At 33.8% G+C, this 26,808-nt stretch overlaps 2 protein-coding genes across 2 annotated transcripts; one reads left to right on the top strand and one right to left on the bottom strand.

Annotated features, from left to right (window-relative positions):
• The first annotated feature begins 954 nt into the window (after positions 1-954).
• On the top strand, positions 955-3,398 carry LOC133173764 (polyubiquitin-C). The gene is made up of 2 exons (XM_061308795.1): positions 955-1,039; positions 1,610-3,398. The coding sequence occupies exon 2, from the start codon at positions 1,614-1,616 to the stop codon at positions 3,213-3,215; it is 1,602 nt and encodes a 533-aa protein (XP_061164779.1). The 5' UTR covers positions 955-1,039; positions 1,610-1,613; the 3' UTR covers positions 3,216-3,398.
• A 2,184-nt stretch (positions 3,399-5,582) lies between these two features.
• LOC133173757 (protein misato homolog 1-like) lies at positions 5,583-24,183 on the bottom strand. The gene is made up of 14 exons (XM_061308783.1): positions 24,070-24,183; positions 19,503-19,595; positions 19,215-19,327; positions 18,933-19,005; positions 17,649-17,748; positions 17,192-17,339; positions 12,502-12,619; positions 9,189-9,323; positions 8,637-8,789; positions 8,134-8,259; positions 7,434-7,615; positions 6,990-7,073; positions 6,379-6,494; positions 5,583-6,185 (listed from the first exon to the last, which is right to left on the bottom strand). Exons 1-14 carry the CDS (start codon positions 24,145-24,147, stop codon positions 5,974-5,976), a joined length of 1,731 nt encoding a protein of 576 aa, XP_061164767.1. The 5' UTR covers positions 24,148-24,183; the 3' UTR covers positions 5,583-5,973.
• Positions 24,184-26,808: the final 2,625 nt, after the last annotated feature.

Below are 26,808 nucleotides of genomic sequence, written 5' to 3'. Positions count from 1 at the left end.
TATTAAATTTCTTAATACTTTGATATTTATACTTATACTGATTAAATATGATGAAAAAAATTAAAATGTAACCATTAGATTAATTTTGTGAGGGAAAGGAAAACAATTACTGAACATCTGACTAGAGACATGATCTGACATACAGAATAGTTACACTTTTTTTTAAATACGTATAAGCTATAATATCCATATAATATTTCATTTTTTTTTTTTTAAAAATGCAGTCACGATAAACATATGTACTCTCCTCTCTCTCTAATTGCTCTCTGGAACTGAATTTTATCCGTCTTTTTAATGTGTCAGTATAAGCTGATTTTATGTGTTAATCCGATTATTTAAATTACACGGTATATATATACGTATACATGCATGTACGTACTCGAATTCCTTGCCCCTGGCTGGCATGCAATACTGCCCGGCGGATAGCAACTAAACCTGTATGATGAATATAGCAACTAGACCATAAAATTAATCAAGTTAATAAGAAAATAATACATTATGAAATATTATCATATGATTTTCTCCTAGCTAGCAGCGTTCTCGGTCGAACTGGCCGCAATATTTTATCTGTAATTTAATATACAAAATAAAGTTTTTCCCAGGCCCTTCAATTATTTTAACCCTCCCCCCCCCAGCTCAAAATACCTTTCAGATGTGTGTGTACTCTCCAACTATGTATTCGGGCTAAATTTAAATACTAAATCAACGATTCTCATATTACGTAACGCCTAAAAACATGTCTGCACCTGTTTATCACAGGGACTTATATATATTTAGTAGAATGTACGTAATAAATATTTATTTCGATACTTCGTTTCGTGTGTTCTAAAAACAGACTTGCAATTGTGATGTCATAATAGGGGATTATTTTTAGAATTCAAGTCATGTGCTGGAAACTTCATAACCAATCAAACGAAGACCAGATATCACATGATCAGACGGTATATATAAAGACAAACATCCCGGATGACAAGGTAGAACGCAACAAAGACGATCAATAAGGAAGAAAAACGCAGTCGTTTTAAACGAGGAACAAAAGGTACGTAAAACAAATTTTATTTAACGAAAAATAAAGACTCAAAAACTGAAGAAAATCTTAAGTAAATTCATTGATTTTTTTGTGAAAGTAAAGATAGTAAACAGTAAATTACCTGTTCATTTTGAAGTGGAATTCTGAAACCCGCCATTTTGAGAGCAACAATCGTGACGATTTTTAAGGAATCAAATCTGATATTTATTTAAATGATACATACGCGTTATTGTATATTTGTATTTATAATGATTACTCTTTATGTGGCCTTGGAAACGTTAAAGACCAAATGTGGAATATTCACGAACATTCGACATGGATTCCTTTCCGCCATTGTGAAAGTCGAATCCCGTGAAAGTCAATGGATACATAACGCAATTATTGAAAGAATTGCATCAGTAAAATTTTGAATTTTGTATTTTAATGTAAAGTAACGGGAATAAGTATGTTTTAAAATACGGCAGATTAATTAATTGCTCTAAAAAAAGGTGTCGATTTCCGTTTCTAGGAATTGTGCCACTTGTTTTCTAGGATATTGTGCTGTATACAAAAAGATCAATGTAGAATTTGTCTTTCCAGAACCATGCAGATATTCGTCAAGACACTTACTGGTAAAACCATTACCTTGGAGGTGGAACCATCTGACACCATCGAGAATGTCAAAGCTAAAATCCAGGATAAGGAGGGTATTCCCCCAGACCAGCAGAGATTGATCTTCGCCGGAAAACAACTGGAAGATGGCCGCACACTGTCCGACTACAATATTCAGAAAGAGTCGACCCTCCATCTAGTACTTCGTCTGAGAGGGGGTATGCAAATATTCGTGAAGACCCTCACTGGGAAAACCATTACCCTGGAGGTGGAACCATCTGACACCATCGAGAATGTCAAAGCTAAAATCCAGGATAAGGAGGGAATTCCCCCAGACCAGCAGAGATTGATCTTCGCCGGAAAACAACTGGAAGATGGCCGCACACTGTCCGACTACAATATTCAGAAGGAGTCGACCCTCCATCTAGTACTTCGTCTGAGAGGGGGTATGCAGATATTTGTCAAGACCCTCACTGGGAAAACCATTACCCTGGAGGTGGAACCGTCTGACACTATCGAGAATGTCAAAGCTAAAATCCAGGATAAGGAGGGTATTCCCCCAGACCAGCAGAGGTTGATCTTCGCCGGAAAACAACTGGAAGATGGCCGCACACTGTCCGACTACAATATTCAGAAGGAGTCGACCCTCCATCTAGTACTTCGTCTGAGAGGGGGTATGCAAATATTTGTCAAGACCCTCACTGGGAAAACCATTACCCTGGAGGTGGAACCATCTGACACCATCGAGAATGTCAAAGCTAAAATCCAGGATAAGGAGGGAATTCCCCCAGACCAGCAGAGATTGATCTTCGCCGGAAAACAACTGGAAGATGGCCGCACACTATCCGACTACAATATTCAGAAGGAGTCGACCCTCCATCTAGTACTTCGTCTGAGAGGGGGTATGCAAATATTCGTGAAGACCCTCACTGGGAAAACCATTACCCTGGAGGTGGAACCATCTGACACCATCGAGAATGTCAAAGCTAAAATCCAGGATAAGGAGGGAATTCCCCCAGACCAGCAGAGATTGATCTTCGCCGGAAAACAACTGGAAGATGGCCGCACACTATCCGACTACAATATTCAGAAGGAGTCGACCCTCCATCTAGTACTTCGTCTGAGAGGGGGTATGCAAATATTCGTGAAGACCCTCACTGGGAAAACCATTACCCTGGAGGTGGAACCATCTGACACCATCGAGAATGTCAAAGCTAAAATCCAGGATAAGGAAGGTATTCCCCCAGACCAGCAGAGATTGATCTTCGCCGGAAAACAACTGGAAGATGGCCGCACACTGTCCGACTACAATATTCAGAAGGAGTCGACCCTCCATCTAGTACTTCGTCTGAGAGGGGGTATGCAGATATTTGTCAAGACCCTCACTGGGAAAACCATTACCCTGGAGGTGGAACCGTCTGACACTATCGAGAATGTCAAAGCTAAAATCCAGGATAAGGAGGGAATTCCCCCAGACCAGCAGAGGTTGATCTTCGCCGGAAAACAACTGGAAGATGGTCGTACTTTGTCCGATTACAACATCCAAAAAGAGTCCACTCTCCATTTGGTCTTGCGTCTCAGAGGTGGAAATTAAATTTTGATCCTGTGACTGTATCATTCAAAATTACTGTTTTTAAAGTTATTTTTGGACAATAACATCTAAAATTATTGTTTTTAAAGTTTTTATGGACACTTGAGAGAATATAAACAAATAATTGTCAAAAATTTGATCAAACCGTTTACTTTTTGTCACCTAAATAAAAATTTTTGCAACTAATGAGCTTTTTGTTTGAAGGGAGTACATATTACCGAGATTACAGGGTTTAGGTGATTATACTTGGCAATTTTTTTACTAGGAGGGAGAAAACAAACCGTTTTAAGTTGTAAGAACTTGAATGAAGAACTAAATAATACTTGGAATTTAAGTGTGTGGTAGACCAGTGTAATAGACAGATTTCACATTCTTAAGAGTTGTCATAACTCTCATTTTTCTCACTATATCCCCTTGTAACTTAACTGTTAGTGTAAATATGTTCAACCTTCGAATGCTATCGCACAATTTCGATCTGTTCCTGTATTACCATAGTATGGGGCAACGTAAAAAACGAACATACTCCAATTAAAAATTTTAAGACATTGTCCCATAAAATTGGTAATGGTGCCTTATGCCGATTGACCTTGCAAAGGGAAATAACTTGTAAATGTTGAAATTTTAAAACGAATAATAAAACAGCCTCCAATAATTGGAGATGAAATTTCAAAGCAAAAAACCTCATTGGATTAGCTTACAGTATGTCTACCCTGTTCAAATGGTGCAAGTTTGATTATGGAGTACACTACTATAATATAGTACTTTGCATTTGTTTAGCTCATCTCCCTCCAGCAGCTATATTTGAATTAATTTTTTTTTATTGGTGATAGATCAATAAGTCTTGATTTATGTGTTGGTTATAATGATCGCCACCTTTGGTATGGTTCTGAGAAATTATTGAATTAAGTTTCATGGGTATGTAGGTGTAACTACTGTTAAAAAAAAATCATTTGTGTAGATAGAGTAAGGTACATGTAAATGCTGTTCAACAGATCATGTAATCTGTCATTTGAATCTGGTAAAAAAAATTCAAGCACTGCACTTTGAAAACTGTTGGATGTATAAATTCACCATTTGAAAAACATTGCTTACAAAACTGATCTTTGATGCCATTTTCCAATAACTGATGTGGGCATAAAAGTAATCTTTTTTTATAGGACAAAACACTTTAATTGAGTTACTGTGTCTTGAAAGTTAACTATATTCTGTCGTAATGAATATAAAATGTTAACCAAGGGATAGGCTTTCTCATTTTCAGATCGATGCAACATGCGTGAATTAAAATCATTGCTATGTAAGAAAATTTCAATTAACATGCATATCAAGTTAGACAGAATCAACACATAACCTGGCTATATGCAGCTCCAGCTTCTGTAGGTGGCAGTCAGTAAATTGTATATGAAGTATCGGTATTCTTCTCTGTAGGATTCATAGGGGTAAAAAGAGAAATTTACACTAGTTTCAGCTATTGGGTTAACTGCAGTATACTTACATTTGTACATGAACAAGTAAATTATAGGAAAATATATACATCTGTTTAAAAATTAAAACTTATCATATACATGTATTTCTAATTCCAAGATTTTGATGTATATAATCCCAAAAAGACCTTGAAGATTTTGCTTGTCTTGATCATTTTTTTGTGAGGCACCTTCTCAAACAGATTTTTTTAAAATAACAATATAACATTTCCGCCTACAATCTGTTCATAATTTTCTCTTTGATCTGAAAAATCGGTTCATTCATCTCAAAATGTTTCAGAATGCCACTCTGTATCTAAATAAAAGTATTGATACAGTACTGAAAGATTGGTCAAATTATTAAAGTTCATTATTTAATTTTTATAAACTTTTCCACTGTTTAAGATCTTCATTATATACATGTAGTATTGTAATACAGATTCAAATAAAAATCAAGAATTACCGTAAAAATGAAATTGAAAAATAATGATTGTAAACTAACATTAGATGCACTTTGTATTAAATTTATAGTTGTGGGACTTTCATGTCATTTTCAGTATTTAACAGGGTCTGAATTAATCTGACATTAGAACAGTGACTCCGTCATGTATTAGGGTTTCCAGGTCTTTGTCAATAAGATTAAAATTTTCAAAATTATTCACTGATATCTTTTATTTGTATTGTAAATCTTCAAATTACTTTTGCTTGATTTAGCATGTGCCTTTTTTGACCAAAGCAGTTTCTGCACTCATTTTCTTTAGCATAGATTCAACTAAGGGGCTGAACACACAGCATCCATTTGAGTCCTCAATAGACAGGTCACATGATGTGACCCAAATAAAAACTATACCACATATACAGGTCATAAGCAGCAACGACAAAATACAAGCAAGCTGATTATTTTTTCCCATTTAATGACATTCTTGAAAACAAAATTTGGCACATTTGAAGTAATGTACAGGTATCACAAATGTCTTAACAAATCTAAACTTTCACACAACATGAACTTTGAAAATGGCTTTCTTTGGAAAACTCTTAAGTGAGGGCTCAAGGAAGCTGTAATTCATAAACTGTATATGCCACACATATAATTGTAAGAAAAAGAAACAAATCTTACATATTCCAAAAGGTAGCTTTCAATAGTTAAGCAATGCACTTAAAAAAATATTATTGCATTGAAGCAAATGTATCAGTTGTTGTATCTTGTGTTCAGCTAGTCTGTATAAATGGTAATTGGGGAAGCTGAACTGCACTGTTTTAAGCATTATTTGTTTTTAGGTAGCCTAAGGGTCCCTTGGCTGTCAACCCATGTCACTTTTTGGCCTGTAACATTTCTCTAGGTCTGCCACATCCTGAAGTATCTCCTGATACTCATCTTCTTCCAGGCCACACTCTAGGTACCGTGCGTGTTTCCTAATGTTTAGTTTCTTGGCTTCCGTGTACAAGGTGTTCAGCAGCTGTGCAGTGTCAGGACTGGACTGCATACTGGTCATCATAGGGACTGAGTCAATGCCTGGTAAATTATATATGGTTATGTACCTTCATATTGTACAATGAAACATGTACAGTGTATGTCATAGATTATTTCTGAAATGATCTGATATTTTGTTGGAACCTAAGATTTAATGAAGCCTGGAAAAGGAAGTGCCGTAATCTAAGGATTAGCATCAAATAAATTCTAGATGAAAAAAGTCATTTAATCTCACCTTCAAACTGATGTCTCTCCGTGGTTGAAACAAGTCCATGTTTGTTAATGTTCTTTCTGAAGATGTGTGGAAATGGTGTACACACTTTTGTAGGACTTTTGACCACTGTTCCAGCGCTTTCATTTGTAAAATAAAAACATTCAAAATAAATGTCAGAAGAATGATTAATTTTACAGTCAATTCATGATAAATGCCTTTGTCTTAAAGGCCTGTTAAATGAAACAACCATAAGGTTAAAGCTCCATTTTAAGTAACAACAGTTCTTGACAGTGTGTGTACCTAGTGAGATCAGCTTTGTATGCATCACGGATCCATAGGCAGATAAGTACAAATATCAGTAAAAGTTGAATGCTCATTTTATTCAGGTAGCCTCTAAATCATAACATTTAATTGTGTTTGATACAAAAGTCGGACCATCCATGCTCACCTTATATTTTAACTTACTTGAGACAGGACTTGAATTTACTGTGAGATATAGTAACTTACTTGAAACAGGACTTGAATTTACTATGACATAAAATAACTTACTTGAGACAGGACTTGAATTAAATGTGAGATATAATAACTTACTTAAGACAGACATTGATTTTACTGTGAGATATGTTACTTACTTGAGACAGGAGTTGAAGTTTTCTGTGAGATAAACTTGTAACGTGTCATTAACTGATCGACAAGAACTGTAGAGGCCTCTAGGACTGTAATAAAGATAGAAATATATTTAATTATTAGTTTTTAATCTGAATATCAGTACCACATTTACAACTAATTCAAACTTATTCCTGCAGTAATTTACGATTGAACTTCAGGATCTCAAACACTGATATCAAGAATACCATGGATATGTAAAGTTGATTTCGAAGTCCCAACCACTTTATATTCTTTAATTTTTTTTATACCCTCAATACTCAAATCCTTTGATGTCTTGAAGTTTTTTTCTCAATCTCATCAAGTTTGAGAAAAAAAGGTTTGACTGTACAGTAATTGTTTCATCCAAAAGGTCTTATTATCCCCCTTTGTCCTTAAAGTACACAATTACATGCATTCTTTTTTCATACCTTCTTGGAATATTTTCTGGAATTCCCCTGACCACCACTGACTGCATGAAAGGGACGGACTGATTAACACAATGAGGAGTGATTGAGAGCCATGGTAGATGGCCTTCTAGTTCCTGTATCATGTCCACAAAGTTGGATTCAGCTTCCAACAAGAAAGGCAAGGCCGTGCTCATAGATCCAACCTGCAAATTCATAAATATATAGCCACTATTTGTTGGATTCTAAATAGGTACTGTATAAATGATGTGTGAAATCAATTTCACCATCAAAATTGGTACCGTACAAGATTTACATAGATCTAGGCTTTTTCCAATTTTCTGTTAGGTGAGTTATTAAAAGGTAATCCATCCAAAACCCATATTTTCCACCCCTATTCTCTCATAAATACGTTGAAATCACATATTTTTGTGGGAGTCAAACTTTCCTGGTTAAGGAAAAAAAACTGAATTTGTGGGGATTTGATTTTGTAGATGAAGGATTGTTTAGTAGTTATGTACAAGATATTTTACATTTCATGGTGGACATGAATTCGTGGGTCTCTTCATATCTTGAAAACTACAAAAATTAAGCCCACCCATGGAAATTAGTGATTTCAGAGTAGTAAAAGACAACTATGTTGCTCTAAAATTATATTCACATGATATTCTAAAATTATATTCACATGATATTCTAATGTTAAATTCATATGAGATATAGTTACCTTTTTGCCAAGACTGTTGAAGTTGTTGGTAATGTCACACATGTGTATGGGATTAACTGTTCTGTAGGGCATGGAGACAGTGTCTAGACTAGCTGCTAAGACAGCACTTGTGTGGTAGTCAATCAGCTGTTTTAAATACACAAGCACATAATCCCTATTACTTTCATATATGTCCACCGAAAAATCCAAAACAGATCTGACTTTAAATACAAGGAAGCAAAGTGCTTATTGCTACAGGTTCAACATCTGCATGTTTAGTCAAGATGTGTTTGAGAGATATAAATCTTTTGAGTCCAATTTATGACAAACTAAATAAGACAATTTAATTTTCAGGTCAAAAGTTCTTTGTAAATCATCTCTCTTTTTAAACTTAATTTGAATAAGTGTATGTGAAGTGAGAGAAATGCTTGAACAGTGTGTAACATTCATTTATATAATACCACTGTACAACTGCCAAAATGGAATCCCCATTACAACTACATGTCAAAATCATTTACATTTACCTTATAATCAAGTTGAGGAAAGTTTGCATAATTTCCTATTGTCTTCCATAGACTATTTGCTAAGGATAAAGGGAAAAACAGGGAACTGTGTGTAAAACATCTGTGATAACTTAAAACTGAGTTCAGGATTCTGTTGGCTCTTCTGACTGCAGTCTGAAAGTAAAAGAAGCAATACATAGAGGAATGAAATGTGAAATTGTAACTGAACTCATATGTAAGTCTAAATGTTACATGTATATGAAAATAATGCCATCTCAGAGTTTACAAATACAGTCATGTACTGAGGAATCATTTTAATCTGAAGTTTGTATGCAATAAAAATTTTACTGGTTCAGGACTATATTCTGGTGGGTGATTCATATATACTGAAGATTCATGAGTTGATACATGTACATTGACAAAGTTATTGTTCATGGGCATGAAATTTTTATGGGTACGAGTGAATAAGGAAATCCACAAACACTGGTCCCGCATGAACAATGATGATTCCACAGTGGTTCATTTCTCTTTGTTAAATGAGAGGTCTTAGAAAATTCAGGTCCACATGCTTACATCATCAGGAAGATTAGATGGGGTGAATCCAAACGTCATGATAGACTTTGATGAGTAGTCGTCTTGTAAATGTTGCAAAGTCTCAGCAGCAAACCCTCCAAATCCATCATGTGTATCCACCAGTACATGAAAACCCTACAGATCAAATGGAAAACTTAGAATTATCTGTGTGAAAGAAAAGTTGACATGTATGTTTCACAGAAAAAATGTCAAGCTGAAACACAACTCCAGATGCAGCAATTGCTGTGACCTAGTTGAACTTGAATTAAATCAAAATTTGCATTTGTGATGGAAAAAGCTGTATATCCTTGACATTTCAGAAAGTTGTCAGAAAACAAATTAAATATCTATCATTAGTGAATTCCTGAGTTTTTTTCAGGTGGGATAACATCTAATTTGGCTTGTACCTAAGAAATCCGAAAACTACACAACATTTCAATTCTGATCACAGTAAGTTTATCAACATTTATTCCACAGCTATAGAGGAAGTCCAATCATTTTCATCAAATTTCCAATTAGCAATGTGATTCATCCAGAGAAAAGGTGAATTTGTATCAAAGGTCATGTCGCAATTCTGACTGGTTTGTAAAGAATTTTTTTTATTAAATGTGGCCATATGTTGTACAGTGAAACACACAAGCATTAACTAGCAGGCTTGCCCTTTAAGTAAGCTGGTAGAGTGGGATTTTAAGTCTCAAGCTTATTGGTAAGCCATATTGTGAAAACACCATACCTAATGGCTCATAATTAGGGATGTCAATTTTGTCAATAATTCATATTCGAATATTCAGTTAAAGTATTCGAATATATTCGAATATTCGATAAAATCTGTTTTATTTTAAATATGCATCATCCTACTCTCATGCAGAGCTCCAGATAAGGTGCGTATCTGCAGAAATATGCATTGAATTTTTCAAAATACGCATTAAAAATTAAAACAGGGTGTACAATTACACATTAGCAATCATAAATAAGCATTACACTACGAAAATACTGTGTATGACGGATTCAATGAACAAGTAAGAGTTAGCTAAGGTCAGCTCAGTGTTTGAATTTTTTGATTTATAAGTGTATTCGGAATAACCTAGGCCGAATTCCAGTTCGGGAGAAAGATTTGAATATTAAATACTTGTTCTTTGCCTGAAAATATCACAGATTTCCAATGTTCATATAACATCCAAATTTTCATTCTTGACGCGTACACGTCGATATTGTCAAAATTGCGCAAAACATGCATGGTGTCTAATTTATCCTTTATCACTGTTTATTAAACATTTCTTGTATATTTAGCATTTTCTGTAGCAATAATATCATCTAAAGTCCGATGACAACCTTTATTAATTGTATGAAAATAATTGCTTCTTTGTTTTCCACATGATCCTGTGCTTTAAGTAGCTATAGCGCCACGCAACTTTTAATGCAAACGGGGAGTAAATCTAAAACTTTTACATGTACCTCGATCGATGCCAACAATTTATATAGCAAAACATAGTATATAATTTTGATTAAAAAAAACAAACAAACAAACAAAAGGGAAAACAACGGGGCTGGATATTTTGAGAGGGGCAGGTATGGATGAGAATCTAAAGATTAATTTTGTTTGGCCAAAGGAAGGATATTTTTCTCAGTAACTCTTGCTATGATCGATATAGGCCTTATCTTAAATGGATTTCTGTGTGCCTCTGGTAACTTTGCCTACCGTATGGTCTTTCTGGTTAAAAAAACGAAATGTTTCTCAGTTGTAGCTAAAAGCTGACAAATTTTTTTAAAATTTCATTAACCTAATTGATAAATGCAGAAACTGTTTTTTACATTCCTCTTTTAAAACACACTAATTCTGATAACAATTTTTAAGCTAAAAATCACATTAGATGTCAAAAGAGCAAAAGATTAACAAATACTTTCTGATTATTTTGCTGAAAAACAAAATCTGCATTGATTTGAAAATCAGGGAGTAAATACACTTGGAGGTAAAAAATTATCTGGAGCTCTGCTCATGAAAGGTTTAGCGTAGGTGTACTTATATTGGAAGTAAAACTGTATGAAGACTTTTGTAGGTGTACAATTAGAAATTTCATTTGATATTTGTCAATGTTTGAAATAAATAATTGATTTAAATGTAGAAAAGTATAATTTTAACAAATGAAACGTGTATTTATAGTAGCTCCAACTGAGGAACCAGTCGTCTTACAAAAGGTAAGATAGTCGTAACGGTATACTGTTCAGATTTCAATACGTGTAATGAATTACAATTATCTGCCTAATAACAGATATGATTATAATCTTTGATACAATGTAAACAAATATTTCCATAAACAATTTGCCTAGGTAATTAAATAATTTCCCGATAATGAATATAAAATTCAGGACTATGTACAACCCGAGATAATCAAGTAATTTACACATTTATTTTGAAATTAAGCCCTTTACAATATTAATTACAGACTAATTCTATCGGATATTCATTCAATGATCAATTAATTTATACTCTTCACGCCTTTTATACATTCTAAGATTTACATTTTGTTGTCCTCAATTATGAAAGTACGTTTTGTATTACACATAAAGCATTATTGTACAATTCTTTAACACTTTACTCAAAACAAAATACATGTAATTTAGTAGATCTATAAGATAAAAAAGTAGTGAAAGAAATCAGGCGATCCAAATTAATCGCTAGTAAATTAAACAGGGATAATTTCAGCACTGTTCTGATCAAAATTTATAAATCACAGTACTTCTTTTTATGTAATCTGAGAAACCCCGAATATTCGAATCTTAAATTCATATTCAAATATCAACTCATCGAATGAATATTCGAATGTTCAAATATTCGTTGCTATCCCTACTCATAATATCACCTGAGTACAAGACCCAAATGATGAATAAGTATTTATAATTTCATGTAATAGATTTCTAAGAAATCTCAAGAAAGTCAGTAAGAAAGTGTAATAGAGTTTCATGAAGTCATGTTTTTATTTTACATGCTCCTTCTACCACTAGTTAGTTAGTTTAAAGTTTAGCTGAGTTTTAAAGTTGTACATTCAAGCCATGTTGTGGACACCCCTCAGGTTTATATCTTCAGAATCATGAGGAATATATATGCATGTTGTTTATAGCACACTTGCATTAAGATTCTATAGAATACATCTCGTGAATAGTTTATGTCAATGTACATTTTGAGCAGAAAAGCTTCACTTTAGGTCAATGCTCAGGTGAGATTAACCGCAGGGACATTTAGTAACACATACATTGAACTAGTAGCTAGTGCACAACTTTCTTTGAATCGGCATTGAAAGGGAGATAACTCTACCTGTAAACTATCACACTCTTCGCTGAAATAGTGTATCCTGTCTTCGAGTTCCTTTCTTGCCTCATGATCTTCCAAAGCTTTGTGACCAGCTCCATGTATGTCAAACGGATGGAGGCTACTACAATATCAAGTATATTTACATGTATATATGAAGTGTCAAATTTTCATTTTTTTTTCAAAATTGACATCACAAACAAAATGTGCAAAATTATTCCCAAACAATGCACACCAAAACTAGAGGCCCAAGGGCCACATTGCTCACCTGAGCACTTTGGCTAGGAAAATCAGTATTGAAAAGTTTAAATATAAATGTGGTTCTGACATTTGATCTTCTATTGAGGCCTTGCCCTACCTCCAGGGACATGATTAGAACACATTTGAAAATACTCTACCTGAAGATGCTTCTGAATTCATAAGTCAAGCTTTGATGTTCTTGAGAAGAAAATTTTATTTAAATATATCCCTTATATTCTTTTCTCTAACTTTGATCACCTGTTGTGGCCCCAACCAACTCCCAGGGGTCATGATTTGAACAAACCTGAATCTACACTACCTGAAGATACTTCCATATTAGTATGACTAATCATGGCTTTGCTGTTCTTGAGAAGAATTTTTTTAAAAGATTTTTTCCTTATTATTATTGTCGTTATGGGTATTTCCTGTGTGGAAAGAGTGGTGGATCTGTGTGGTTTTTATGTCACGCAACATGGTCAATAAAGTATTGCATTCGGATGTTGAATTTGAATAAAAATGTGTTGTAATAAACGTTCTGATGAGCAGCATTCCATATACATGAGTTTGTTATTTTTTCAATCTTACTTATAAGTACAGAATAAAGAGTATAATTAATTTATATTCGGACGAACATAGTGAGGGAGAATATAATATATATTCCAATGTAAAACTTTGATCCAACATTGTGACCCCACCCTACCCCAAGTGGTCATGATTTAAACAAACTGAATCTATACTAAGAAGGTTTCAAATAAGGCCATCATTAAAAATATCTTTGTTTCCCCTAACCCAACCCAAAAATCTCAAGTTGGGTCGGTAGGTAGGTAAATTATTTTTTTTTCTGACAGCAGGTTTTGGAATGCATTCTGAAAAATTGAATAATATCTTTATAAGAAAGAACAAAAGAAACCAATTTTAAACCGAATATCATACAAATGAAGCAATATGTATGGTAAATTAATTCACAAATATTATTCATTTGAACTTGTAAAATGTCTCAGACCAGCGTAAATTTATTGAAATCGGATATTTACAAAAAACACAAGATTCGCAAATACTGAACCATCGGGCATTCGAGTACATTTGTCAAACCTACTATCATCTTCGAGAACTTACACAGACAAAATGTCAAGGGCCTTGCGTGGCACAGTAATTCTAGTGTTTCATTTTGGAGTCATGACGTAACTCGGGAGCTAATTCTAAGTCACAGGTCCCGACGTGGGACTTGCAGACCGGTCAGTCGAATAAGACCATAAAAAACGTAGGTCCAGTGTCGGAGTATAAATGTAGATGGCACGTAAAAGATCCCTTACTGATGCTTAATGATCAAAGGCCATAAGTGCCGAGTAAAAGTCTGAATTAAGAGCCCTCCACCGACCCAACAAATTTTAAAGGTATTTTAAGCAAAGAAACAACCTGTTTTCAAGGGCCTAACTAAAGAAAATAAACTGGACGTCTCAGGAAGCCGTACCATAAGCAAATTTTAAAGATATCAACACTATTTGGAAATAGTGTACATGTATAAACAATATATAATTCAACCAATCCATATCTAAAATGATTAAAGTTTCATATATCTAATTTTATAGTCACGGAGTCAATACCCCATAAATAAAAGGAATAAAGAAACGACATCTGAATTATATTTTTCAAATGAAATAATCATACAAAGACATATCTACAACTCCTATGGTCCTTCGTAGTAAAAATAGGATCATACATGAACTGTTTATTAGATCGAAACGAATCAAATGCAGTGAAATTTATTGATATGTATTCACAAGGAGCGCCCCTCATCTACAGTACCAACCAGACCCAACCTGACACAAAGCAGTCCCAGAGCAGTCCCGGGGACTGCTTTCTGGGACTGCTAAAGCAGTCCCACAGCGGTCCCAGAGCAGTCCCACAGCAGTCCCACAGCGGTCCCAGAAAGCAGTCCCAGCAGTCCCAGTGGGCGGGGTTAATTAATTTAATGGGCGGAGCTTACTCAGAATGAGATTACCAATAAACAATGTAACTATATAAAAGGCAGTTGAAATTGATGAGCAATTCTTTCTGAGTAGTATCAACAAATATTTACAATTCTTACGCGACAGTCATTTCTGAACTGTTAAGAAAATCACAGTACGCGTATAGAAAAAATTATAATTATTGAATGAAGAAGACGTTCACACCTATTAATAACATGAATATTTAAACACAATTATTTGGTATATTAATTTTTAACCAAAATAAAACAATTTCTTTATTTTTTGTGATTGATATTGGTTTTCATATTTATTTTTTTTACATAGAAAATTAAACTTGAATTGTTTATTTTATACCAGAATTAGCTTTAAATAGATAATAATAATTATAGAGCAAGGCCGATTCCCATACTATACTCTGAATGCATTTTTCTTAAGTATTGGAGCTTTTGAAAAATTCTTTGTTAAACATTGCCGAGTATTATATTTCAGTCATGATTATTTTCAATGACTTTCCAATTTAATTATCTTTAGATTCTCAGTTTTAAGTGTTTTATTATATAAATGTTCGAGTGTGCATCTGTAAATCACGCAAATGGACCCCTCAGATTATGTTCAAAATTAATTAATCCCGAAATAAATTTATACACAATTATTGAAACTAAGAGTTTTTGCTGGACATAGATTGAAATTGGTGTCAATGTTGACCAGCGTGTTCAGTGATGTGTAACACTGATACCCAAATAACATGCATTGACTTTCTGCTTATTATGCCCAAAGGCGATTGAAACTTCAGGTGTTGACACCATTTTATACAATCCCATTGTATTAACCGGCCAGGTAAACACAAACAAAAGAAATAAGAAACAAGTCACAATTCCCGATATTTTCAAATGTTTATTTTTTAAATAAATGTACTCTTTTAATGACTTGTTTATAAATTAAAAACTAATTGTTGTTCACATCGTTTATGTGACAGAAGAATGGTAGAATAATTTTATTTCATGGTCATTAAATAAATTATTAGGTTTTATCTGAGGGTGGTAAAAAATAGCACGGAGTGCTCTTTTTTAAGCATGCATGGTATTAGCTTTTTCAATTAAGAAAAAATATCCAGTACAGTACGTTCTTCTTAATACATGTATCTTACTAAATGACAGTTTGTTTGTTTTTTGTTTGTTTGTTTTTTTTTAAATAGTGCTAATGCAAACTTTGAGTACATATGTAATTTGACAACATTAATTTATTAAATAGGCCTAGATAATTTTTTTTTCAAACATCTGTATTGAAGTTTAATTTAAGGGATAAAAATTATCCCCTGACTTCCCTTTTTAACTACTTTTATTTTCTTAAAATTAATTCTAGACTATAATTGTGTAAATTTACAGACCTCTGAAGACATTTAGTAATTACATGTATAACTATCTCTATTTATTAAATTTTTGTAAGAAATTAATACTTGCTTTTTTATATTTGCTTTTATCTTAAACACCTCTCTGCAGAAAGTAAACAAAACAACAACAAGGAGCTGCAAATTCAGAATACACAAGGGGCGGAGCTATCATGTCACTCAGAACCTTTTTCACGCATGAGTGAACAAAGCAGTCCCAGAAAGCAGTCCCAGGGACTGCTGGGTCTGCTTTCTAGAGCAGTCCCACAGCAGTCCCAGAGCAGTCCCATAGCGGTCCCACAGCAGTCCCAAAGCAGTCCCGGGGACTGCTTTCTGGGACTGCTTTGGTGTCAGGTTGGGTCTGGTTGGTACTGTACTCATGAGGCAGGCTTTGCTATGCTTACTACGTACGTTAATTTTAGAAGACACATTTTTAAATACCATCTTAACACTCCTTAGTCATGGTACATTAATTCACGAGATGTCTCAAGAGTGTAGGATTCTAATAAGTTAAAGATATGTCACCATTGTTTTACAACACGAACTAACCCTCTGTGGCCACATGTTGTCGGCACCAAATGAGAGTAAAACAAAAGCCGCCGTTCTGATAAAAAACGGATTTTGATGAAATTGTATTTTATAAATTTGATAAACAATAAAAAAAAATATTTAAATAATCTTATCAAAAAACTTTTCAGTCGGCACGATTTAAGTGGGTCGGTCACGTTAGGGGAAACAAAGGTATTTTTTATTTTGGCCCAAGTTTTAACTTTTTTGGCCCAGTGGTTCTTGAGAAAAAGATTTTTAAAGGATACCACCAAATGTTCACTATTTCTTATTTATCTCCCCTAGGAAGAGGGAGTGGCCCTTCATTTGAAGAAACTTGAATCCCCTTCACCCAAGGATGCTTTGTGCCAAGTTTGGTTGAAATTGGTCCTGTGGTTCTGGAGAAGATGAAATATTAAAAGTTAACGACAACAGTAATGACACACAAATTTCGATCAGAAAAGCTCACATAAGACTTCGCCTCAGGTGAGCTAATAATTACTGACACATTTTCGAGAATATTAAGATTTAACAAAATCAAAGAGACACTAACTTTAAATGGCTGTACTGTTCTATGATGTGGATTGACTTTGGATGTAGATAAACTCGGAGGTAATCTGACCAAACTCTCACAACATCATCCAAATTGTGAAAGACTTTACCGAAAACCACAGGGGCATAGTTGCTAATTTCGACTGTATCTACAAAGAAGAGACTTACATTTTAATTCCTGACTAATGTGGTTTTATTGCTTATTAATATCAAAAGATGCATGCCTTAAAACTGACACTAAAAAAAAAATTAATTGACTTAATAATAGAAATGATATAATGTATTTCTTGAAGAATTGCACAGAAAAGTTTTTTTTTTAAAAATGCAATTAAAATTCACTCCCCCCCCCCCCCCCCCCCAACATGACCACATGTTTTCTTGTCCTGTAGTATAATATAAATTTCCTAATCACATTGATAACTTTTCTTGCTATCATTTAAGTCATTAATTTTTGAGACCTTTTGTTGTATTAGAGGAGGAATCTTTCATGTCTACATCATCATATATTACGTCTGAAGTGCCTGGGAGTCTTCCTTTGTCTTCTAATATTGCTTGATCCTTAGAAAATAATCAATAAAAATGCAAGCATGTCTATACTGTAAATTCCTTAGTATATGTGAGGAAATATGGTCACATCATTTTGCAAGAAGCACTTCTTGCTAGATAAAATTATCGGTACTCACTTTTATTTTTATAATACTGGAATAGTTTGTAAAGACTCTTGATAAATTGTCCACTCCCAAATTCATAATCTTCAGATTTGACATCTATGAGTCATTTAGTGATATAGATAGTTTTCGACAGGCCTGAATTTAGCAAGAGTTATTTCCCTTTGGTCGCCATATTGGAGGTCCAACGAGCAAATTTTCCTCTTTGAGCAACCAATTTTAAACTTGTATGGCAGAAGTATAAGGGAAAAAATCTTTAAAACACTAAAATTACGAATTAAAGAAAGTTTGTGTTAACATAAATTTGTACGAAGATTGTATTGACTCCACCCAATTGCCCGGTATGACAAGTATTATAAATTGGTTGAATAATGAAGGAATTCGGGCTTCTATACCTCCAATATGGCGACCAATTGTGTCAATCGAAAACTATCTATTAAATACTCTCGTAAAATAGGGAATCTACAGTATTCTCTCAAAAGAGGATGCAATGCATGTAACAATGGACTGAAACATACATGTATTATCATAATTCTTTCTTCAGTGGTCTCATTGTATTTAAAAGTATCGAATAATCTTCCCCATCAAATTAAACTAGAATTAAAAAGCTAATATTCCAGTGACTCCATAGCTTTATTCTCCCGGGTTTATAGCTGAAAACTGAGCTATGCTGCCTATGCATGTTCACAATGCCTTTTTCCCCGATTCCTTTGTTAGTAGTAAGAAATCAATGACAGAAGCTATTTACGAAATTAAATAATTTATATATATATATATATATATAATTAGGGATGTCAAATCGGTCAATTTTTGGTAATCGGTTACTCGGACGTTTTTCCGATCGCGTACCATTATTGTGACTGATTATTTGCTTTAGCTAATGAGGAATCATGGGTATAAAATATAAATTATAAGCCTTAAATTTTGCTGTGGAATTTTATTTGGTGAAATAATTACAACACTTAATTCCTATTTGTCAAGAAATGACCATAAATTTCCCAATCTTAATGTCATGGGCTATCTTCCTAAAACAATGAAAAAATGCCCTGGACTCTAAATATCAAACTAACATACCTCTTTTTCAAGTTCTGTTAAATAAGCATTCTTTTCTGCTGGGGTTGACTTATGAAGTGTGATATCACCACTCCTAAGACATCAAATATGTAAATAAAAGAAAACAAATCAATTTTACAACATGACTTCTAATAAAGATCATTTATTCCAATAAATATGCTTTTAAGAAATAAGAAAAAAAAGGAAAAACATGAAATCTTAAGGCTTGAAGTTTATAGAGTCACTACTTACATTTACCCTACAAGTAAAATGCACATATATTTAGCATTCTAACAATCTCACCATTTGATATCTTCTTGTTGATTTGTTTCATACAAGACTCCTTCTTGTTTTAGAGTATTCAGACTCCCTTTCAGATCCACTGCTACAAGTCTGGGGGTAAATGTTATTTCACCCTAAAAGAAGCCAACAACTTCATTACTGTAATTATCACTGTAAGTTAAATTTCAGTACAATATACCATATAGCAGGTTTCTTTAGCGGGTGTGAAATTTGCCATTTTGCTTGCTCAAAGGTATGCCAATTATTTTGGCGGAACTTTTTAGTAGTAACATGGAGTCTATACTGTACTTTGAGTGTTCTTCCTTCTCGCCATAAAATATCATGATCCACTTCTTTTTCTTTCTGTTGTGCTTCTGTTGGATTGTACAGGAAAGACGCATCCTTCAGGAGAAACACAAACTGAGTAAATCGCTTATTTCTACATACAAGTCTTATAACACATAATCACAGACATATGCAGTTGAACTTTGGTATCTCGAACACTGATATCTCGAATACCATAGATATATCAAAGTGATTTGGGACTCCCAACCTCTTATTCTTTAAGTATTTTACCCTAGATATCTCAAATCCTAGTATATCTTGAAGTTTTTTCTTGGTCCCATCACAAGATAACGAGGTTTGACTGTATAGCAGATATACTGTAATCATACTTATTTTTGCTGTATAAATTATACAAGAGGCCCATGGGCCAAAGCGCTCACCTGAGCAACTTTGGCCTTGCTGTTTTTCACCTGATTCCCCCCCCCCCCCCCGCAGTACTTATTGTGGCCCCGCTCTATCCCCCGGGGTCATGATTTGAACAATTTAGAATCTACACTACCCCAGGATGCTTCCAAGTAAGTTTCAGCTTATCTGGCCCAGTGGTTCTTGAGAAGAAGATTTTTAAAGATTTTTCCTATATATTTCAATGTAAAACTTGGATTCCCTATTGTGGCCCCGCCCTACCACCGGGGGTCATGATTTGAACAATTTAGAATCTACACTACCCCAGGATGCTTCCACATAAGTTTCAGCTTTTCTGGCCCAGTGGTTCTTGAGAAGAAGATTTTTAAAGATTTTTCCTATATATTTCAATGTAAAACTTGCATTCCCTATTGTGGCCCCGCCCTACCCCCGGGGGTCATAATTTGAACAATTTAGAATCTACACTACCCCAGGATGCTTCCACATAAGTTTCAGCTTTTCTGGCCCAGTGGTTCTTGAGAAGAAGATTTTTAAAGATTTTTCCTATATATTTCAATGTAAAACTTGGATTCCCTATTGTGGCCCCGCCCTACCCCCGGGGGTCATGATTTGAACAATTTAGAATCTACACTTCCCCAGCATGCTTTCAAGTAAGTTTCAGTTTTTCTGGCCTAGTGGTTCTTGAGAAGAAGATTTTTAAAGATTTTTACTACATATTTCAATGTAAAACTTGGATTCCCTATTGTGGCCCAACCTACCCCCGGGGGTCAAGATTTGAACAATATAGAATCTACACTACCTTAGTATGATTCCAGATAAGTTTCAGCTTTTCTGGCCCAGTGGTTCTTGAGAAGAAGATTTTTTAATGACCCCACCCAATTTTTGTATTTTCTTGATTATCTCCCCTTTGAAGGGGACTTGGCCCTTCATTTTAACACTTTAAACTCTCGAAGAAGTCGAAAATGTGAAAAGTTTACAGACGGACGGACGGACGGACAACGGGTGATCAGAAAAGCTCACTTGAGCTTTCAGCTCAGGTGAGCTAAAAACTGTTTATTACTTTTCTTTTCTTTACTTTTCTTCTATGATAATTTATATCTACAAAATTATGTATGACATGCTTGCTTTTACTGTCATTTATCAGCATAAACACCCTCCAAACTTTGCTCGCCAGCTGGGAAACTGGTTTCACACCACTAGGTGCCATAAATGTACTAGACTCAGAGAGAGAGAGGAAAATTTAAAACCAGTGGGTTTAAAATTGCAATCTCAAAGTTAAAATATACCGGTAACAATTAATGAATATAATGTTTTTACTGGTCATTTTCCCTAAATAATCTATATTTTTCCAAAGTAATTTTAGAAACATCCTTATAGCCAATCAAAATCCATTAGAGAAATGAACTTTCCAGTTGGCAAGCAATGGTTTCATGCTGTTTATGGAGATAAAAAAAAAATAAAGACTAGCATGCCATTTATGTTTTTGTAGATAAATTATTGCAGAAGAGTATGTTAGTCAACAGTTTTCCACTGCAGGTTCTATGAAAGTGCATTTGACTGCAACTCTGGGGAGGGGATACTGCTACTTAATTTGGTCAGGAGTAAGATACCTTCAGTTGTGTTATTATTATACTATGAATAAAAATTATTACATGTACAGAAACAAGAACCTGTGGGTAATATCCTATCTGTCAGTGAGTGGATGACCTGATGACATAAAATATTAGTTTCCAGTCCTGCATTATGGTTATATGTTAATTTATTGAAATCAGCTGATGCAAATAGAGACCAATACGGATAAATACAAATTGAAATATTTATTGCATTATGTTGATACAATAATACATGTAAGAGCCATGCAACATTATCATATTTGGTAAATTCAAAATCTTGTTAACTTGTATATATACATGTCTGAAAAGCAGCAAACCACCATAAAATTTTATTCTGTTATATATAAAAAGAAAAGTTGTTTACTGATATCGAATCAGGTAGTTTATGCACTTAATGATTCACTTTTTCGTGACATGCTTCGTTAAAATCAAATCAATCATATATCTGAAACACATATTTAGTTGACTATCTTTTTGGTAATTTGTATTGTAGTATCTTCACTTTTGCCAGGATTAAACTGTTTTGTTTACCGTAGACATGGTAGAAGGACATTTTTTTGAAACTCAAAATTTTTGGACTGAAACTTGGAAAACAACACTTGGATCTCATAATTTTATTTAAAAATCAATTACTGTGGAATCATCATTGTTCGTGGGGGATCGATGTTCATGGATTTCGTGGGTCACCCATACCCACGAATTTACATCCCCACGAACAATTTTTTTGTCAATGTACTGATTAACTAGATCTACCAAATAAACGAGCAGCCCACGAAATTACATCCCCATGAACCATTAAAATTTTGCTCGCCCACGAACATTGACCCCCACAAATTTAAATGATTCCACAGTAGCATTTAATTTAACATTTTACATTCATCCTAAATATAACTTATCTAGTCAAGAACATACTCAATCTGCACAGACAATTAACACACTGAAAATTTTAATTTAGACATATTTGTTTGCATATATACCTTCATTTTTTTGTTTGCATATATACCTTCATTTTTTTTTTTATAACTTGCACTTGCGCATTTTCAAATATGGGTCATTGTTTCAAATTGTAAATAATGTGGAAAATAATCATGCATTTGTTACTAAAACATTACACACGGAAAAAATATTCATCTTTATTGTATTTACCTAGTATACATGTACTAGGAATTTTTAGTCACTACAATATGATTTTCAAGAATATTTAAATGAAAAATTATTCGATACTGGTAAATTTTTGATATCATTAAATGATTGTATTACAAACTGATTTGGGTTCATTACAGGGATAGACATTAACTTTCAGATTCACTTGCCCTTCGGGCAAGTGATCTCAAACTTTGACTTGTCCGAATGCAAAACTTGGTTGCCCCAAATTAGGCAAGAACATAAGAAGAAAAAATTAATTTCTGTAAACGTTACGATAAGAAAAAATGTGATCAAATACCAGCTACAAGTCAATGAAAAAAAATTGATGCTGCATTTGTACATAAATGTATACCACTGTACTTGTAAATTTAACCTTTTAACACACACTGTCATGCAGCAATACCCCTTTCCTTTTAATTTCCTTTTCATAAAATTTATATTTTTAAACAAATTATTTCGGTAGGCTACGAAACATACATCTTTATCCTGATCATGATACATTGAGTTACACTGTACTTACATTTTGTGAATGAATAAATAGTCTAATCTCCTAATAAGACGTTAACAAAATGTTGGTAGATGTAGAGCGTATATACTACGAAGGAAAATAACAAACCTGATTTTTAAATGAATGGTATAATCCAGAAACGCTATCAAGGAATTCCGAATGCAAAACATTGTCAATAAGGTGCGTGGCGGGAATCAAGTGTTCAATTTATTGTTTTATTCATAAATTAATGTAAACTAAATAAATATGTGCATTTCTATGAAAAAAAAATTACTTGCCCGATCGGACAAGTACGTCGACAATTTCACTTGCCCGAACTGAGAATTTGCTTGTCCCGGGCAATCGGACAACCGTTAATGTCGATCCCTGCATTATGGTCTCTATTCAAGTCCATATTAGTTCCATTCAATAGACTAACGTGTAAGAACAGAGGGAATTCAGAATGAAATTTGTACATACGTCAGGCAAATTTTCTTGTGCAACATTCCCAGAATTTCTTCGCTACCAGGGTTCCATGCAAAATTATTACAAAACATACAAAAGAACAAGGATAATTGTTCCTTACCAAGAGATACGTTTACATTTATTTCTTTGCAGAGAGGTTAAAAGAAACAAAAAAACAATTGCATCTACTCTACAATGTATTTCAATTAATTTTGCACAAGAACTGTAGTCTTTCAACCAGACGTTCGGCTGTCTCCGTACATTCCGAAGTCACAGTCTAGACTGTGTCTCGTGCGATTTGAAGCTTGAAGAGGCGGATCAACGTTTCAAATGTAATCTGTGTATATAGGGGTTTTTGATGGTACAACTGCGCTCGCCCCAACGGTCACACCGTAAAACATATTAGTGTTCATTTTGGGTAAATCGACACATTGATTTCTTCATTTACGGGATTTACCTGTATGTTCCACCAGTGTGTGCCAACAAAGTTTGAATAATGACCTAACTGTAATGTAACGATCTCTCTGGAACACATTTTTTTCTCTAATAAAATCAAAAAGAAGCAAAAATAAATAGAGATCAATTCTGAATTCTCACATGCTGTAATTTGATCAAAGTACGAATAAAACTTGAAGTTTCTGTTTCAATGAAGTATTCATAAAGCGTTGTTTTGATTATGCATTTGAACACATTATTAAAAAACCAAGAACAATTGGAAAATAGTTTTCCGGGATAATCAGGGGCAGATATTTTTTGTATATCCGCTTGATTTCAGGAAGGTGTGTTTTGTGTGTTGTGGTTTTTTTTGTCTGTCTAAATACACTCATTACTAAGATAAAAATAAAAAATAGGTGAAATTTGCATTTTTTTTTTAAAATATGTAATTTCTGTATGGGGTCTAAAAAGACTTTTTATATACAGAAATATGGTGATTTTTTAAGAAATGCTAATTTCAGCGAATTTTGATTTTCATCTTAGTAATGAGAATATTTAGACAGACTTAAAAACACAAATGACTGTATTTAGTCAGACACTTTACACAAAATACACCATCCTAAAAAATCCCTATGATTTTGGTGCATTCTGCATGGTTCATATGGAAGTAAACTGAAGTTTGAAGGAAGGTTATATAAATAATGTCAGGTTTCCCAACTCTTGGTTTCCGGAAAAACCTCTGCTTAATTTATAGAAATCTGGGCGATGCAGTGATCTGTACTTTCCTGAAATACAGGCAATTTTAGAAGCACATGCATTTTCATAGTTAGATAAATATATGAATAAATTGATAAGTCTCCTCGACAGAGGATATTGAGACCAGCTGACCAAACAAGTATAGAAATATAGATAGAGTGCCAAAAAATTATAATGCCGATAAATTTCTCTTCGTAAGTCTAATTCTTGGTACGCAAATGGTATTTCGACAGAACTGATTTGAAAGGTAAATTATGCAACCTTGAAAATAAGATATATTAATCGCCCACTCTGGTATTTTATATGGTAAAAGTACATGCAGAACAGAACAGAACATTTATTTTCTAATTTAGAGCCCATAACAGACAAGTATGAAATTATTACAATAATAAGGAAAAGATATGCCAATGGATAGTATAACAATTGTAAATGTCATTGCTCATTTCAACAATAATATTGTACTATTTCATATTTCAGTTAAAAGGAATACTATATATAAAAGTGTATACGTACATGTATCTTGATATTTTGTCTTTCGTCATTTTTTCCCTTTGACTTCATGGCCGTAGGAACCGGGGGGGGGGGATGCCCCCTCTTCAATAACATGAATAACGTTGCCAAGCCGATATATAGAATACTATAGAAAACATAGCTACTGCATGCTTGTGCCTCCTCAATATTAACGTCTGATGACCCTTTTTTCCTTTTATTTGTCAAGAAATTTTGGAATCTTTGGTTGTGCCCCCCCCCCCAACTGAAATTGCTTTCTACGGGCCTGGACTTTATTGGATGTACCCGATATTATGCAAAAAAGGCTTAGATACATGTATACAGTTACATAAATGGATTTGTTTTGTTAGTGTAAAATATACACGATTATATATAATATAGTATGCAAGGCACATATGTAAAATGGTGTGAATTTGAACCTTCAGACCAAAACAGGAATTAGGTCCAAAATAGCCTGATACTCTGAAAACTGATTTGTACACTGTAATATAATAACTCCTTGGATTAGCGATATCATTTGGCAAATACATACTGGACTGAAATCCTGAGAGAAAGAGAGAGAACATTTACCAGTTATCTTTTCAAGGACGCTAAATGAGTGAATCTCAGTTTTCTATAAAACAAGCTACAACTGCAGAACCAAATAATTTCTACAACTTTCTTTTTCTTGGACAAAACACAAAGAAGATTGGCAGTTCAGCATATGCGGTCAAAAGATGAGTTTGCTCTGAAAAAATTTGCGGTTTCTGGTCAGCTTCCAAAGCTACTTCCTTTCAATAAAATCACATGTCTCATTTATTAAAATACAAAAAGAAAGCTTGCAAAAGAAAACGTGTACTATAATTAATCAGCTAAAATGTTTTAGATAAGAAAGTTTTTGACCATTCATTTTAAATTAATTTTTGAGAACAGCACTTTCAAATAATTTCTAGCATTTGAGGTGGAGACTACAGTTTTCTGCCTTGAAAACAATTGAAATGTATTTTAATTTAAAAATTCTTGCTTAAATCCGTAATCTATATAGTTTTGAGACGACTTTTAATATAATTGACAAGTTACGTTTGTACATCTAGTTTACAGACATAAAGTACTGTTAATGTGAACCTTGGACTCCACCCAAAACACGATTTAGAAATTTGTATATACCGTCTGTCTTTCTGACATATTTTCTATTTATCCAGTATAGAACGATGTTTTAAAGTATCATTTATTCACACTAAAACTACTTCTTAGTGTCGTGCAAGAATCTTATTTTAGATATTTATTTGATAAGCCCTAAACATTCACAAACAAGTGATATGCTGTTATATTTTAAGGGGATCAAACTGTTTACATGCATAACTTAAAGTTTTCCCTGTTTTCTTGAATTTGAATGATCTGCACTGTTTACAAGTTTATATATAAAAAATATTTTTTTTTACTCATACAAGTTCTTAACCTCAAGTCGTGATATTTCACTGCATGTCACCCTCTACCCACACTAGGCAATCAAAGA

Source organism: Saccostrea echinata, unplaced genomic scaffold (genome assembly GCF_033153115.1).
Source record: "Saccostrea echinata isolate AGI-Se365-2 ecotype Australia unplaced genomic scaffold, CSIRO_AGI_Sech_v1 ptg000002l, whole genome shotgun sequence".
Lineage (NCBI taxonomy): Eukaryota > Metazoa > Mollusca > Bivalvia > Ostreida > Ostreidae > Saccostrea > Saccostrea echinata.
This window is presented reverse-complemented; position numbering and strand designations above follow the sequence as displayed.